Raw genomic sequence first — 16592 nt, forward strand, 5'->3', positions numbered from 1 at the left:
CCCACTTGGGTGCATTTCTAGACAGGCGCCAGGTCCAGCCCCCAGCCCCCGCCAGAGCGGCATATAAATAATAATAAAAATATTAATACTTCCATCCTCATCGAAGGAAAGGATTCCCCCTCCCCTGCTCATCGCCTGGGGCCCTTCCAAGGAAAGCCCCCTCCTCTCTCTCCTCTCCCCAGCTGGCGCTTTTCAAGGCTGCCTTATTAGCATTAACTCCGCAATCCCCCTTGATCCTGTTTCGCAGCGATTTAAATCAGCCTTTTTCACCCCCTTAACGTCTCCTCGGTCATAGTTATTAACTACTCTCCCCCCCACCCCCCACGCCAAGGGGGACCCGCTTAGGGGACTCTTATTGCCACTTCTCTGCTTCCCACAAGCCCAGGATTTGTCTCCTTGATCCTGCTGGTTTAGAAATATCCTGCCCTTGCTCACCCCACCCCGAATCCTTCAGAAACGCCTTGGCCTAATGACTAGGGTGTTAAGAATGGAGTTGTTGTCTTCTTGCATTGGGCTCAAGTAGATCGGGCTCAAAAGCAATGTCGTGTTCTCATTTACTGTGATTTCCAGAGGGGTAAGCAGTCGGTTGCAGCAAAACCAAACAGAGATCTTCTGACACCTGAGCAAATTTTTGAATGGTTATAAGCTTTCATTGCACCCACGGAAAATTCTTTGCCACCACAAGCCTTTTTGATGTTCATTAAATAGAGAATTCCAGGATTATAACTGAAAATGTGTGTGGGGGGGGAACAGCAGCCAAGTAATAGTTTATATTCTGAAAAGGAAGTCACAATGGAGTTAATGGCTTGAACTGAACATGTTTTTCATTCTTTGCTCCTTTTTTTCTTGGTTGAGCACCCTAACGTTTGTTGAGCAGTGCTGCTGAGAGAGTACATTTAAATGCCGCTCTGCCAGTTTGGAGGAGGAGGAGGAGGGAAACCTGACGTGCAAAAAATGTGGTTTTGTTCAAAGCTTGCATCCAATTGGTCAACCCCCAAAGGCAATCAGTGGGGCTTATTTGATGCATCTTATGAATTAGCATTTTATGCATGTCATAAATGGCAATGAAGATAATGGGAAATGCCTTGAAAATGACGCTTCGTTAGTACGGATGCCTCTGTGGAAGCTTGTGATCCCATTGCTTTGAAAAGATCACAAGGGATTTCAGGACTGTGGTCAGCAACCCTCATCTGCAAGGGCTGCTGCTTCCTCCTGAATGGATGCTTTGTGAAGCGAAGCTGCGAGTAGCTCTGGAAGCAGAATGAAAATGGAGGTAGCACCAGTGATTTATACAGCTGCAGCAAACTGTGTAAAGTGTGACAGTCGAAGTAGCCGGCAAACCGCCCCCTCCCATTGTTAAAAAAATACTGCAGAGATTGTAGCGGCAACCTTCTGTCTTTTCAGACCCCTGTTTTAATTCCTGTCTGCAACAGAAATCCACTCTCATTTTATTTCTTGTTGTGGATTCTTCTTTACCTGTGTTTCTCATTTTTCTCTGGGGCAAGCTATATGTTAAACAAAAATGTTTGCATATTCAAATCTTGATGGCTGCTTCTTCCAGGGAAGAGTGGGGGTGGGGGGGAGAGGAATGCTTAAGTATTCCTTCCTTCGCCAGTTTCCTACCACCACAATTTCCCCTCACCCCAAAATGCAGCCTCCCCAGTGGGTTTTGCAATGCATGCTTGCATCTGAAAAATGCACCTGGAACCCTGGCAGGAGTGGGGTGAGGAGAGCTGCAAACAAAAAGTGTCAGGTGGAAGAAGGGCTAAGTGTGAACATGCATGCTCAGTCACAGACGCAAAACAGCTTATTCACTCAAAACTGCCTCCTTCCAAATCCTCTTTTCTCTTAGAAGAAGCAGCTGTTAGGGTTTAAATACATTCATGTATAATATAGTCATTTCTGGTCATCTGTCTTTCCCTTCTCCCTATCTGTTTCCTGCTCCTTTTCTTAAAAATCATTTTTTTTTAAAAAAAACACCAAAATAAAATATGTTAGTCACTTCGGTGCAACACACCTTGGCTCTAGTTGTGACATAGTTGTACGTCACAGTTCAGCCCACCAGTCGAAGACTGATGCGTTGTAGGAGGGAATTGTTAATGTTACGTTTTCTTTTTTAAAAATTTAAATTCTATACCACTTTTTCAAAGTACGGAGAATAATACTTCATAATTGTCCCAAGCTTGATGTGCCTCATTTTTTCAAAGTATAGAATATATGTCAATGCAAATGATTTCTGTTTGCACACGCACAAAACACACATCTGCTCTAATGAATGGATGTCAATCCATGTGAAGCTGAACACATTTAAATCCTCATTCTCTCTGTCCCATTATAATCAGTGGCATTCACATGTATGGCTCACATCCAGTGTGGCTAATAGATGCATTCATAATTTTTAATTCCAGAGGGCTACATATAATTTTGTAGAGTATGTATCACTGCAACTGGCAGTAGGACTGGTGGGAATCAACTAGGTGCAGTTAAATATGAAGACAGAAAGGAGCATTTCCCAAAATTTAAATGGGTGTGTTTTTTCGGTGCTGTAAAATGCCTTGATTTAAGCCTGCATTTCTAAGGTAACTGACATGCAAATGGACTTGAGTTATTGGTAACTAGGGAGAGCTCAGATGCACATAAAAATAAAAATCAAGGCTCGGTCATGGAAAATGTGAAGCACATCTGAACATATACAGAGTGTATTTTTCTCACCACCAAGTAATAATAGTTTACTCTTTGTAAATAGGCATGTGGAGCTGTGTCCCTGGTTGCCTGAAGTAAGTAATAATCACCCCTGGCGAGCAGGCAGCAAATATTTTGAAATTTGAAGGTAATTGGTGGTTCTTCCTCACCCACTGGTGTGTTTCCAGAGATGACTTTCAGGTGGCTGACACATTGCATGCGGATCAATCATTCCAGTTAACAAATTTCAGATAACAGAACTGACAAAGACCCCGCAGAGCTGCTACCAGTCAGGAATTAAATGGAGCAATGATCCAAGTTCCAGAGAAGAAAGAACAAAGATTGAACCAAAAGAAAAGATGAGAGGCATGTTCATAAACCTTTTATTTTTCCCTGCTAGGGTGTGTGTTTGTGTGGATTGGGGTGGAGTTCTTCCTCCACCTGCCCAACCCAGCCTCCTCCCACAGAGCAAAACCATTCTGCTTGCTGGTGGGCTTCCCTGGTGATCTGCTGGATCCTGAACTGCCCCCTCTGCCATCAGTTGATGACATTGGGCTCAATTCCAGTCTGATTGTTATGCCAGCTCAAAGTTTGCTAAATGTAACCTTTTCTACTGCCTCTCCACCTTTTGTCCTAGCCAGGATGAGTGATGGTTGTAGCAGCTGAAGTCAAAGGGAAATCCTTATTAATACACATACCCTGGATTGGGCTGCAACTGTGGTTACATAGCCAGTTTTTACTTTTACTTTACGGAGGAAAACGAGTACAGTGACAATTAAAGGTCAGCCGCTGGGGTCCTGCAACAAAACGTTGCCTTGTGGAGTGCTTCAGTTTGGGAACTTCTCTCGGTTTCCACTCCCTCTCCTGGTTTCTCTTCCATCTTTCACTCTCCTCCACACCCCACCTTAACAGGCATTCATCTTTCTCTCTTCCCCCTGTTCTGCTCAGACCAGAACTGGCCTGGGACCTTTTGCTTCCTGTCATCTCTCACCCACCTCCACCAGACAAAGTGCATTGTGTCAGAGGCCAGACAAGTTGTTTTAGCACCGAAGGCAGAAAAATCCTGCAGGTACCAGTTCCCAAGGGTAAAGTTGGAATAATAGTTATTTACTTACTTAAACAATTAACAGTTTGCTTCCCTTTTGTGGCAGTCAAAGCCAGCTGATTGAGATATTCTGCCTAATATTAACACCAGCACCTGGCTCAGTCCTCAGGTGGGCTATTTGTAGATTCACAACTCTCCACTCTGGTTCATGGATGGCAGAGCAGTCGGGTGCTGCAGTTGTTCCTCTCAACCACTGGGAACATTGAAAAAAACAGCTCCTAAGTGTGCACAAGGATGTGATCTATCCAGATCGCGAACTGTTTTCTTCTAAACTTTCGTATCTATTTTTCTCTGACCTCCTGTTCCTCAGTCCCTTGATGGCTCCATGCCATTGAGTATTGGTGGAACGTGTTCTTAAGGGGTATTTTTAATCCTAAAGCCTGCCTGTATCTCTAATACATCCATAAAGTGGTAAGTGCACAGAAAGACTCAAATCAGTGTTGGTATAAAAAGGTAAAGGGACCCCTGACCATTAGGTCCAGTCGTGACCGACTCTGGGGTTGCGGCGCTCATCTTGCATTATTGGCCGAGGGAGCCGGCGTATAGCTTCCAGGTCATGGGGCCAGTATGACTAAGCTGCTACTGGTGAACTAGAGCAGCACACGGAAACGCTGTATATAGATGTCCTTTATTTCTAGCTTAATCAGCAGTGAAGTCTGTTGACTTCTATGAGATTCTGGAAATAACTGTGCAAACACCAGCTCATACTTAATAGTAGGCATATTTCAAGGTGATGCATTATTATAAATAATAACTTGTAACCACCACCCGTTCCCTCTCATGGAGCTGGAGCATGAACAGGTGTTACAGCAATTGCAAATTGTTCTAGACTCAGGAAAGTGTTGAATAAGGAGGATTATTCTCTGCCACTGCAGAGCTGTCTTTGCTATATTGCTAGGCTAGACCTTGGCTAGGTAAAAAGTCCCATTGAACTAAATGAGACTTGCTTCTCAGTAGTCATGCATAGGCTCACACTGTGAAACTACTGTTTTGCATTAAAATAGTCTTCAAGGGCTGCTATTCCTGAATTCTGGTCTGGTTCTGCATTTAGCTCTTGGCATTAAAACTTTGATCTTGAAGACATGTTGGCAGTTGCATATCGCTAACTGTCCAGAAATCATATCTTTATTTCTTTCTTTGAAGACTGTAGCACGGAGATGTCTACCAGGAGGACTCTAGACCAGGCATCCCCAAACTTCGGCCCTCCAGATGTTTTGGACTACAATTCCCATCATCCCTGACCACTGGTCCTGTTAGCTAGGGATCATGGGAGTTGTAGGCCAAAACATCTGGAGGGCCGCAGTTTGGGGATGCCTGCTCTAGACTGTACTGGCAACTGGCCTGTAGATTTCAGTGAGGCTTGCAGTAGAATAGATCAGGTTTTTTTTTCTGAGATAAATCGAAGGCTGCATTGTTTAGAGAGCAATCCTGCAGCAAGCTCCACTGGGGTGAGTGGATTAGGATCCAGTGGATCTCCAGCTAAGCCAGGAGGTTCCTGGGACAGCCAGGCCAGCTTAACTCCCACATCCTTGGCTTAGCTGGAGATATGCTGCTGTATCTCCCCCATTCTGCGTCAGCCCAGGATCCACCTCCTGATCTGAGCCTGGTGAATGTTAAGTTGGTGCAAGCCATTATTATTATTATTAGCCACCCATCTGACTGGGTTGCCCTAGACACTCAGGGCAACTTCCAGCAAAATATAGAAGCACAATAGAACGTCAGACATTCAAAACATATGGACTTCCATTCTGTGGCTTCAGCTGGAGGTTGCTATTAATCTCCAGAGGTAGCCTGCCCCTTCCTTTCCCTCCCACATAATGACTTTCTCAATGTGGGGCATTTGTATTGAGGTCTGGAGTAATTTCTGATTTCTTTGGTCTTTGTGCATTCATCTTAAAAAAGAAAAGCCAAGCTGTGTATGTGGTTGATTTCTTAAAAATGATTTATGTAAAATAGATAATATGGTTAGTTTTGCATCACGTCTTCTCTTTAACATTTGGCCTTTCAAATTGCTGTGGGGGGTGGGCAGTGTCTGTATGGAGTGGAGGGAGAGCCATGGGGGAATGAACCTTGGGGTTAATGGTTGACATCCATTTGTCTTGGGAGACAGTGGAAGAGTGTGGCTTCAGGGGTGAAGTCAAACCATTGTTGAGTTTCAGCACCAGCTGTGGCTGTAGAGACTGATACGGGAGAGACATGTTTTGTTGCATCTGGGGCAGATGAAGATGTCTAGTTTTGCTACTACAGGTGTACCATGACATTTATTCTTGCTGTGCTCCTCCCAACAGTCATTCCTTCTCTGGTCACTGATACACAACCTAACTGATTGTCTCCAAGCACTACAGTCATCTGCAAAGGATTCCCACATTGCAATATTAATGTTGCCAGCCTTCATGTTGTGTTTGCAGTCGACTCTGCAACACAGAGTTCAGAGTTGGTCTGCCAATGAACCTGGTTCCTGAAGTCAGCTCCCTGTAGAGTACATCCTTGGGGGTCCAATTGCATTGCAATAGTGCAGTCTGTAAATTATCAGAGCATGGAGAACAGTGGCAATCTCTGTAGCTGGCAAACCAGCTGGAGATGGAAACAGGTGTGCTTAGCCACTGAGCCTGCCCAGTCCAGTAACACTGTTGGATCCAGGAGCACCCCAAGCTATGAACCTGCTCCATCCAGGGGAGTATAACCTGCCCAGGAGAAGCCATCTCCCTCCTGGACTTAAGAACCTGGAATGCATAACCCCTCTGCCTCTTCAAGCTTCCACTTCAGTTCATTGGCCTGTACCCAGCCCATTACTGCCTCCAAGGAGCAGTCTAGCACTTCAACCTCCTCTCCTTATTCCAATGGATTGGAGAGACAGCTGGGTGTCATCCACGTATTACTGATGCCTCATTCCAAATATCCTTATGACAGCTGCCAGGAGAGTTCTAACATGCATTTTAGTGTGGCAAGCATGCTCAAGGAGTGTGCAAAACAGCGCCAGGGAGGAGTTAGGACCGAGATTTCTGGAGGGCCACATTTGACCTTCGTTCTTAAAGTGTTAGTGTTGACAGAGTTCAGCGTTTCCTTCATTGTTTGCAACACCCAGTTGTATGGTTCATGGAAAGGGGGTTCGTGGAAAAGGGGAATCTTCCTCTGAACCCACCCACCTACCCCAAAACCACTCCACAACAAGATGGCAAGATGGAGTTGACTTTAATCTAGGGTAGTAAAATCACAAGTCAATTGAGAAGCGATGTGATATTTGATGGGCTTTCACATGGATGGAGCAAGTTGTGTGTGTGTGTGTGTGTGTGTGTGTGTGTGTTGCTTCAGAAAAATAGGACCCAAACCAACAGGTCCAATTTACAAGGAAAGAGGATTTCCACAAAATGTTAGGAGGAACTTCCTGGGGTACAAGTTCAACCATGGAACAGACTGTCTTCAGAAGATGGTAGACTCTTACGCATTAGAGGTTTTTGAAATAGAGGCCTTTGCCTCTGACACGGATGCTGTAGAAGTGGAATTCCCTGCATGGGGGTTAAATTAGATGACCTTTCCCTTCTAGCCATGTGATTCTTTAACCTCTCCTGAGTTAAGATTGGCTGCAGTTCCCTGTCTAGTATATACTTGGACATGAACCCGGGGTTATGGCCATGTGATCTGTACAAAAACTCATGAGGAATGCTTAACTTGTTTTTGTCCAAGTTAAGAGTGCTTAACTTTCTCTGGATGGCACCCAAGGTATTGAAAAGCTTCTGTCTGCTTACCTATGTTGAAATCCATAACAAGCAACTCTTCACTCGGAAGAATATGGCGAGAGGAGCTATTATTAGATGTTGAATATGCTCCTTCACACTCCAGAGGCACATCGCAGGCTTACTGTTCTTCAGTTAGAGGGACTCGCGATATGCACTCTGAAAAGGGTAGCAGTCTCAGATGGGGGACTAAAAGGTAAGAACAGAATTGTGTTTCCAGTAAATTGCACAAATAGGAAATTAACATCTAGAATGGACTTCAGTATTCTAGAACTTTCTGAACTCTCAGATTATACCAACATGTTTTATGTGCTTAGCTGAAAACTGGATTTCACTGTGGCTCAACCATCCTTCCTAACCCTAGCGCCCTGTAGATGACATTGTACTCCACTCCCAGACAGCCTCAGACAGCATGGCCAATGTTTGGAGATGATGGGCGTTCTAACATCATCTGGAAGGTACCAGGTTGGGGCAGGGATGTTTAACTCGATGTACGTGACCACTAAATAGGACTGTAGTTTGTTCTTTAGATACAGTTCTGGACCTATTTGAGGCTTGCTTTTAAGGCTGCACACTCCAAACATAGTAATTATAAACCAGTTAGAATGAGAATACATTTTATTATTATTATTATTAATTATTATTTAATCTCAATTTGAGATACGCCACCGTCTCTGCTTTTGTAGTGCTGTACATCTTCCATTAGAAGCATCAAATTTATGTGTTGTGCTAAAGCTTCTCTTTGATTCTATTTAGGTTGTATGTTGCACCAACAAAGAGCATCGTACCCCAAGAAAAATCACTGACCCCTTTGCAGTGGTGTCGCCATGTTCTAGATAATCCAAGCCCTGAGATGGAAGCTGCAAAACGCTCTCTGTGCTTCAGGTTGGAACAAGGTAGCTTTGGTTTTTAAATCATTGTGTTTCCATTGCTTTCTCAGAGAATCTGTTCCTACTGGTTTTAGGCTGGTCCAGTTGAGTAGCAGCATAAAAGATTGTCTGTGTGCAAGGTGTTCTATATTTCTGAGGCCTACACATTGAAAACCGCCAAAGTAGGGATTTATTCAGGGCTTTCTGCCCCACAGTCTCAAATATTTATGGGAACTCTGCAGTGTCCCAGATTTCCTTGTTTGGGGATTTATGTCCTAAAATCAGATGCACATCTAAATAAGGATGTGCTTCTTTGCTTTCAATGTGATGTACATTTGCATGTACACCTCTTGTTCTTATATACCCTCAATTAGCTTGTACATGAGTGTCTGCATCCAGACACCAGCTGCCTACCATCCAGATACCCCCACCTCACTGAAAGTATATTGGGAAGAAGGTGGGTTTATCATATCTGCACTGACAAAGCTACAACATTGTATTGATTTTTTTACTGCTGACTTTGTATATGTTTTAATCTGATTCCTTGTTCAATTGGTATCTGTTTTTTAAAGACAGGGTTTCTTTGGTGGGGGTGGCAAATTACCCTAAAGAGTAGAATATAGATAATTTTAATAGAAATAAACACACATGCTGGACTACCAGAATATCCCGTGTGTGTGTGTGTGTGTGTGTATGTTGAGCAAATGCTGATGCCGAAAATGTCAGTGGGTTCATTAATAGTTTTGTGGTGGTGGTGGTGGTTTTAAAAATGAAAACTGCTAAACCCTATTCTTTACAGCCTATACATATCTGCTCAGAAGTAGGCCTCACTGAGTTAAGTAAGACTTATTCGCAGGTAAGTGTATACAGGATTGCAACTGTAGTCGCGTACAACACTAAAAGAGCTAAACACATTTATAGCCATAACTCTTCATAAAACAAGAGTTCATTAAGTAAAACCGGCCAGATTTCCCAACAGAAATAATTTTTCTAATGAATTGAAGATCAGTTCACTTTCAAAATTCCCTGTGAAACTTGTCAGTTGACTTCTCGTTTATCATTTCCTTTGTTTTTCTGCAGCACCTGAGAGAGTTGTTCCAAACCTATCATATGCTTTAATAACACTCAGGAGTTTGTTTCCCCATGTCATGTTTATTTCAACAGTCTGTGTTTTACTTTTGCCTCAGGATGCTGCGGTTTCGGAACCAAATGAGGGATGAACACATGTTAATCTCTTGAGAACTTGTTTTTAAGAAAGGGGGAAATGGTCTTGCTTTCGTTACTGAAAGTATATTCTGGCATGAAACTTGCCAAATACTTGGCTTTGTGTGTGAGAGAGCATGATAGTATCTTAATTTTATTCTGCAATGGCCCAATGAACTGAGCACATGAAGGAGTCTGGGCCCCTTCAGACTGGTGGCTGTTCTTTTTTTTGGCAAGTGTATTCTGCAGTGTGTCGTTCATAAAATAATAGTGCATTTGTAGTGGATTCTCTTAGCTGTTCTACAATGCTTCCCTAATGTTACTGCCTCTGGCGGGGCACTCTTCTGCTATAATGTGCAACAAAAGGAGAACAACGCACACACCCCGGCCCAACCCTGGACATTTATGGTCTGAAACAGTACAGAATTTTAGCAGGAATTGACAGGATGTGCCCCAATTTGGAAACAAAGCAGTACGTCTGCCCCAAACCATCAGCAGGCATGGAACAGAATTGAAAGCAGGATTGCACAAAACAGCTCCAACACCACCATGAGCACAAACGATAATGAATAAAAAGGAACATCTGGTGCTTTCATTGCACAAACCTAAATTTATGTTATGTGATTGAATCCCTCTTGCAAAAATACTGACAGTCAGGAGGTGGCTATAAGCAACAAGCATGTACCACTACAGTGTTTGTTGTGAGAGGGTCATTTTTCCTGTGATATCTGTCGCACGCGGCAATTGTTGAGCCACTTCAGGAATTCTTGTGTGGCAGCTCCATGTCCTTTGAAAGCGCAACCTGTCCTTTGTGTATCTATCCATAGCAAGACAATATCTTGCCTGGTACCTGCCACCCACCCTTTCTTTCTAAGCAGTGACTGAGCTGACAGTATGTGTCTGCTGTAAGGGAAGCTATAGTTGGTAGGTTTAAAACCTCACATGGGGGTCTAGCCCTGGGAAAGGTTGAATGCTATGTGCAGGAGGGTTTAAGTGGGGAGAGGGTCCCAGAGTTGGAGGTTTCAGGAATAAGGACCTCCAGGGCAGCTGCAGAACAACAGATTGAGCAGTACTGAGAAATAAGGGCCCGTAGGAAGTAGATAATTGGGAAGCAGAATGGCAAGCTAGCGAGAAGAAACTCTATGTACTGTCTGAGGGCGGGGGGAAGATGGAAGAGTCATGCAAGCTCTGGAGGTACTGAATTTCAACATATTGATTTGAAGTAATCACCAAGACATTTGGCTGCAGGTCTCAACTGCGTTTGGTTCCTCTGTCAAAAATGTTCTTTGGAAAAGGCAGCTGTGAGGTTACATAACGTGGGCATTTTCGGCCACACTAAGCAAATGGCAAAAGTTGGTGGAGGAGAGTATCATGAAGGAACTTGCAGGGCATATTTGGAAGTCCTCTCAGTCGTCATTAGTTGATGGTTTACATCAGCCTCCCTAGACTCTTCTTTCTGCACCTTCTGTCTGAAACTGCAGTTCTTGGAGAACCAAATGCAATGCAGAAATAAATGGAGGTGCTGCAGCTCAGTGGTAGAACATATGCAAGGTCCCAAGTTCAATCTCTGGTGTCTCCACGTAAAGAGCAGGTTGTAGATGATGGAAGAGTCTTCTGGACAGCCTGGAGGACTCGGTACGTTTCCCAGCACAATTCAGTGTTGGTGCTGACCTTTAAAGCCCTAAACGGCCTCGGTCCAGTATACCTGAAGGAGCGTCTCCACCCCCATCATTCAGCTCGGACACTGAGGTCCAGCGCCGCGGGTCTTCTGGCGGTTCCCTCGCTACGAGAAGCCAAGTTACAGGGAACCAGGCAGAGGGCCTTCTCGGTAGTGGCACCCGCCCTGTGGAATGCCCTCCCACCAGAGGTCAAAGAGAACGACAATCACCAGACCTTTAGAAGGCATCTTAAGGCAGCCCTGTTTAGGGAACTTTTAATGTTTGTTTCTGTATATTAATGTTTTGTTGGAAGCCGCCCAGAGTGGCTGGGGGAACCTGGCCAGATGGGCGGGGTATAAATAATAAATTATTATTATTATTATTATTATTATTATTATTATTATTATTATTATTATTATTATTATTATTTCCTAGCTGAGTGGACAGTAGTGGGTCAAGAAAGACAAATAGGTGGACCTGGTGTGAGTCAGTAGTCTAATGTTCTTAGGATTATAAGGACATGTTTCCATTCCTATTCTGTGACTTATTTTTTACTGATCGAAAGTTTATTTCATATTATTCCCGCATAACAGGGGTTGGACTGGGTGACATTCTTACTGTGTTTCACTGAGTTTTTGTGCAGAGGTTTCATAACGATGGCAATGGTTTCATCAGCTGTCTTGCTAGCAACAACAAGCCATCAGCACAAATCCATATTTCAGCGGCTTCACACGCATTTACAGTCTCTTTCTATATATCACTGACTTTAATTGCTCTTGGGTATGGCTTGTTGTTTCTCTTCTTCTGCTTCCTCATTCAAAAGATGCACCCAGGAAAGTGCCAGTGAGAAACAGCCCTAGGGACTAACTTGCCCTTGACAAGTCAGTGCTAATTTTATCAGGAGGGGGAGGGGGAATAAATTCTGCAAGTTATGTTCCCCAGATTGTGCTTTCTGCACACCTTTTCCATCTGCTGGACTGGCAACAGAAGAAAAGAGCAGTCCTTCTCGGGAGGCCGGATTGCTGGCCCCTAATCATAGTAGAACGTTGGGTCTGCCATATGGTAAATTCCAGCTGTTGTGAGGTTGCTTATTTGTGTGAAGTTGTTGCCCTGTCCTTTGTGATGCCACCCACCCTCTGGACTCTTGTTCAGAGGTGGTCCAGACACAGTTCATCCAAATATCATGATTGACTGCATGGAGAAAGTGGATTGATTTGTTGTTTAGTCGTGTCCGACTCTTCGTGACCCCATGGACCATAGCACGCCAGGCACTCCTGTCTTGCACTGCCTCCCACAGTTTGGTCAAACTCATGTTCATAGCTTCGAGAACACTGTCCAACCACCTCGTCCTCTGTCATCCCCTTCTCCTAGTGCCCTCAATCTTTCCCAACATCAGGGTCTTTTCCAGGGAGTCTTCTCTTCTCATGAGGTGGCCAAAGTATTGGAGCCTCAGCTTCAGGATCTGTCCTTCCAGTGAGCGCTCAGGGCTGATTTCCTTCAGAATGGATAGATTTGATCTTCTTGCAGTCCATGGGACTCTCAAGAGTCTCCTCCAGCACCATAATTCAAAAGCATCAATTCTTCGGCGATCAGCCTTCTTTATGCTCCAGCTCTCACTTCCATACATCACTACTGGGAAAACCATAGCTTTAACTATACGGACCTTTGTGGGCAAGGTGACGTCTGTGCTTTTTAAGATGCTGTCTAGGTTTGTCATTGCTTTTCTCCCAAGAAGCAGGCATCTTTTAATTTCGTGACTGCTGTCACCATCTGCAGTGGATTGATTTATCTCTCTCAGAACACTAGAGCTTATGAACATGCAGTGAAGCTGAATGTTAGAAGATTCAGAACAGGTAAAAGAAATTACTATGTCGCACCTAGTTTAACTATGGAACTCACTCCTGCAGGAAGCAGCAACGGCCACCAACTTGGATGACTTTAAAAGAGGATTTGGTCATGGAGGATGAGGCTGTTGGTCAAGATTTGCCATGAAGGCTATGCTCTTCCTCCACAGTCGGAGGCAGTAATGCTTGTGGTGGTGATGACGGTGATGATGATGATAAGATTTATATACCACCCTTCATCAAAAGATCTCAGGGCAGTTCACAAGAAAAAAAAATTAGTTGATCAATGAAGGGGTATAAAAATAAAATTTGCCCAGTTGCCTAACAATTTGAGCAACTTAGGGGGATTTGGAATTCTAGGACTAACGGAAAGAAAATAAATTATCCTTATATAGGTTTCAATTTTCAAACAAGAACCCATAATTTGTCCCCCCCTTTTTTTTGAAAAAAGGAAAATATAGCACATACAAAAAGAGCACACAGTTGTTGGATGCTCTTGTGCTTGGGCCCTGCTTGCGGGCTTCCCATAGGCATCTGTTTGGCCACCATGAAAACAGGATGTTGGACTAGATGGGCCATTGACCTGATACGGTAGACTTTCCTTACGTTCTTATGTGACATGCATACTTGCTTTAGGGAATTATGTGACTTGTGCTTCCTCTGAGAAATGACTCTTCTATAGGAGCTAGATCATATCAGACACAGAAGGAAAGGCTCTTGATCTGTTTTCTCTTGTTTCTGTCTGGCCCAAGTGCCTCTGTAAGTTATATTTTCATTTTTTAAGCCTCCACGCTTGAGCTGCACTATCACTTCACATCAAATGTTGACTTAGTAGAAGTCAGTGCAGCAAGGTTTTCTGTGCATCTTGAAAGTGAGGGAACTCTTTGAGGGGAATGGTTGTTTTTGCATTTGCCCTTTTCCTTTATATGGGGTTGGGTTGGGGCACATTGTGGAAACTCAGTTATCAAAGCACAAATGATAATAATTTATTATTTATACCCATCTGGCTGGGTTGCCCAAACCTTGCTACACAAATGGATGATTCAAATAGGCAAGCTCTGGCTATTTATTTCGGGCAGAAACCATGGAGGGAGGGAGGGAGGGAGATTGGACAAATCCGTTTTCCCTTTGTTTGGTGATTGGCTTCAGCTGTTTGAGCCAGAAAGCATGGATTAAATATGTTCCCATAGGAAATCATGGCAATCATCACCCCGTTGTGCGAATGCTCACCGTACGAAAGTTTTCCTGGAAATACATATCTGAAGAAGTGTGCATCACACGAAAGCTTATACCAGAACAAACGTAGTTGGTCTATAAAGTGCTACTGGACAATTATTTATTTATTTATTTTGACTGGAAACACATAGTGAGGCCTGTGTATGCTTCCAAACTCAGAAATCATGATGTGACCAGGCAGGATCATTATTGTGCATGGCTGCAATAATGAGAGGATGGAGCAGCTGCACAATGAACTCTTTCCATTGTCTGTGTGCCTGTCCCTCCTGCCTTAAGTCTTCCTGGACACAACCTCATTTCCCTGCCCATTTCCTTGTTGTGAAATCCATGGGCAGCCTGCCTTGCTCCTAGGCTGGCTTGCAAAAAGGAAGGGATGCAGAGGAACTGAAGTGACTGTTTTACTATCTTTACCTGGAACAAAGGTAATGGTGAAACACAGTCCAGAGCACAACCTTTATCACTCACAATGCTTGCAGTTTCACACCTTTTTATTTACTCTGCACCCCACAAATGGGTCATCTGCATCTCAGCAACCCAGTGTTCTCTCTACCATGGGGGGGAAAAACACTTGGGAATGTCCATCATTTCGCTAATAGCTGTTCTGGGCAACCCATTGGTCAATCAGGTATAAAGCACATAGCTTGTTCACCCTGTCTGCCACCTCTTTAGCCAATCAAGCCCTGCCCCCAAAAGTGTGAAGTGAGCAAAGAACCATTCTATCACAAGTACCTGGAGATCTTGGGATTTCTGGGAGGTCCACACTCCATGACTTCATATGATGTGGGCAACTGTTGGAACTTCTGCCTGTCTTCAGGTACTTGGAGGGGGGGAAAGCCTGTCCTTGTGTAGCATTTCAGGCCACTTCCTTTTCAGGCTCCATTTGCACTATGCCTTTAAACAATCGTGTCTTCCCCCAAAGAATTTTGGGAACTGTAGTTATAACTATAAGGGTGCTGAGAATCGCTAGGTGGCCCACTATTCCACTCTCAGAGCTACAATTTGCAGAGTGGTTTCACAGTTAATCCCTCTTCCCCAGGGTACTCTGGGAATTGTAGTTCTGTGAGGGGTCTCATAAGGGTGCTGGGAGCAAACTCCAGTGCCCAGGATTCTTAGGTGGTTAAAGTTGGGGTTAAGTTCTGAACTGAGTCTGAGATAGGTGCCTTCACTGACGTGTGGACATGTGGGGCAGTGGGCATGTCTTGAGGGGCTGCAAAACGTGCAGGATCTGGCTGTAATTAACTGCACCATATAACAATCCCCAAGAACGTTTCTAAGAACTTGAGCAGCATTGGTGAACAGAGGGGTCCTTGTTATCAAAGCAGAGAGGTTGGCACCTTTCGGGATGGATATCTAGTACATGGGCCAATCTAATTGTTTGGGACTGCAAACTCCTTATCATGTAAAACCAGCGATCTGGCATGTGTGTGTCTGTGTGTTTCTGAGCTGACAGTCCTCCAAATTATTCCAGTTGCATTTATAAGGATGAGAATAGATGAGCACTCTTTCCCCACTTTCTGTGCCAAGGAAGGATGGGTCTTGCCGCTCTCTGAAGAACAGCTGATGGCTCTAGAATACATTTTCACCCCTCTCATCCATTTCCTTAGTGACAAACGTGGTGTTCTTAGTGTGGCTCTTAAGAGTCACAGCTGCAATAACAGTAGCTTTGTTCAGGACAAGTCTTGTCACAGGAGTTATTGTGCAAAATAATGAATGTGGCTTACACTTGCGTTGTTGACTGCATCTGTGGGTGAGAGCATGCAGGCCATTAATTGGCCTTGGCAAATGACCACACTGTTACAAAACTGCCTTGTGTTTAAAAGGAGAATCACAAAGGCCTTTTAAAGTCTGCCTCCTTTTGCTGGTTTATAATGAGAAGTACAAAATGTTGCCAGTGGTTTTAAAATCACAGGTATACTGTAGCTTTTGCTTCCTTCGAGTTTTCTTCTAAGGTGGCAGCTGCCTGCTTGTTCCTAAAATATATTTTGCATTTATGGAAAATTCATTTAGTCATTAAAGCTCATGATTTAATAGCTTGATTTTGTCAAAGGAGGCCTCTATGACTTGTGATCAAGTTCTAAAAACAGGAGACCTGGCTGGGATGCTGTGCTTTGCTAGTGTGCTTTGCTCAGCATGATGAGTCTCGACATGCGTAGATTGTAGACACAAGTGGCGCCCAATACTACAGTGATCATGTGCCTCATTATGGGATTGCCGCACCAAAGCTTAGAAAACAAGGAACTCCATAGATCTGTGTTGTCTGT

At 44.0% G+C, this 16592-nt stretch overlaps 1 protein-coding gene across 2 annotated transcripts in view; it reads left to right on the top strand.

Moving 5' to 3' along the window:
• SLAIN1 (SLAIN family member 1) overlaps positions 1-16592 on the top strand; it is a 35055-nt gene that overhangs the window by 639 nt on the left and 17824 nt on the right. For both annotated transcript variants that reach the window (XM_035115664.3, XM_035115665.3), the window contains exon 2: positions 8278-8417. In XM_035115664.3, coding sequence (XP_034971555.1) covers positions 8278-8417 — 140 coding nt within the window. The remainder of the gene's footprint in view (positions 1-8277; positions 8418-16592) is intronic.

Source organism: Zootoca vivipara, chromosome 4 (assembly GCF_965207765.1).
Source record: "Zootoca vivipara chromosome 4, rZooViv2.hap1.1, whole genome shotgun sequence".
NCBI lineage: Eukaryota > Metazoa > Chordata > Lepidosauria > Squamata > Lacertidae > Zootoca > Zootoca vivipara.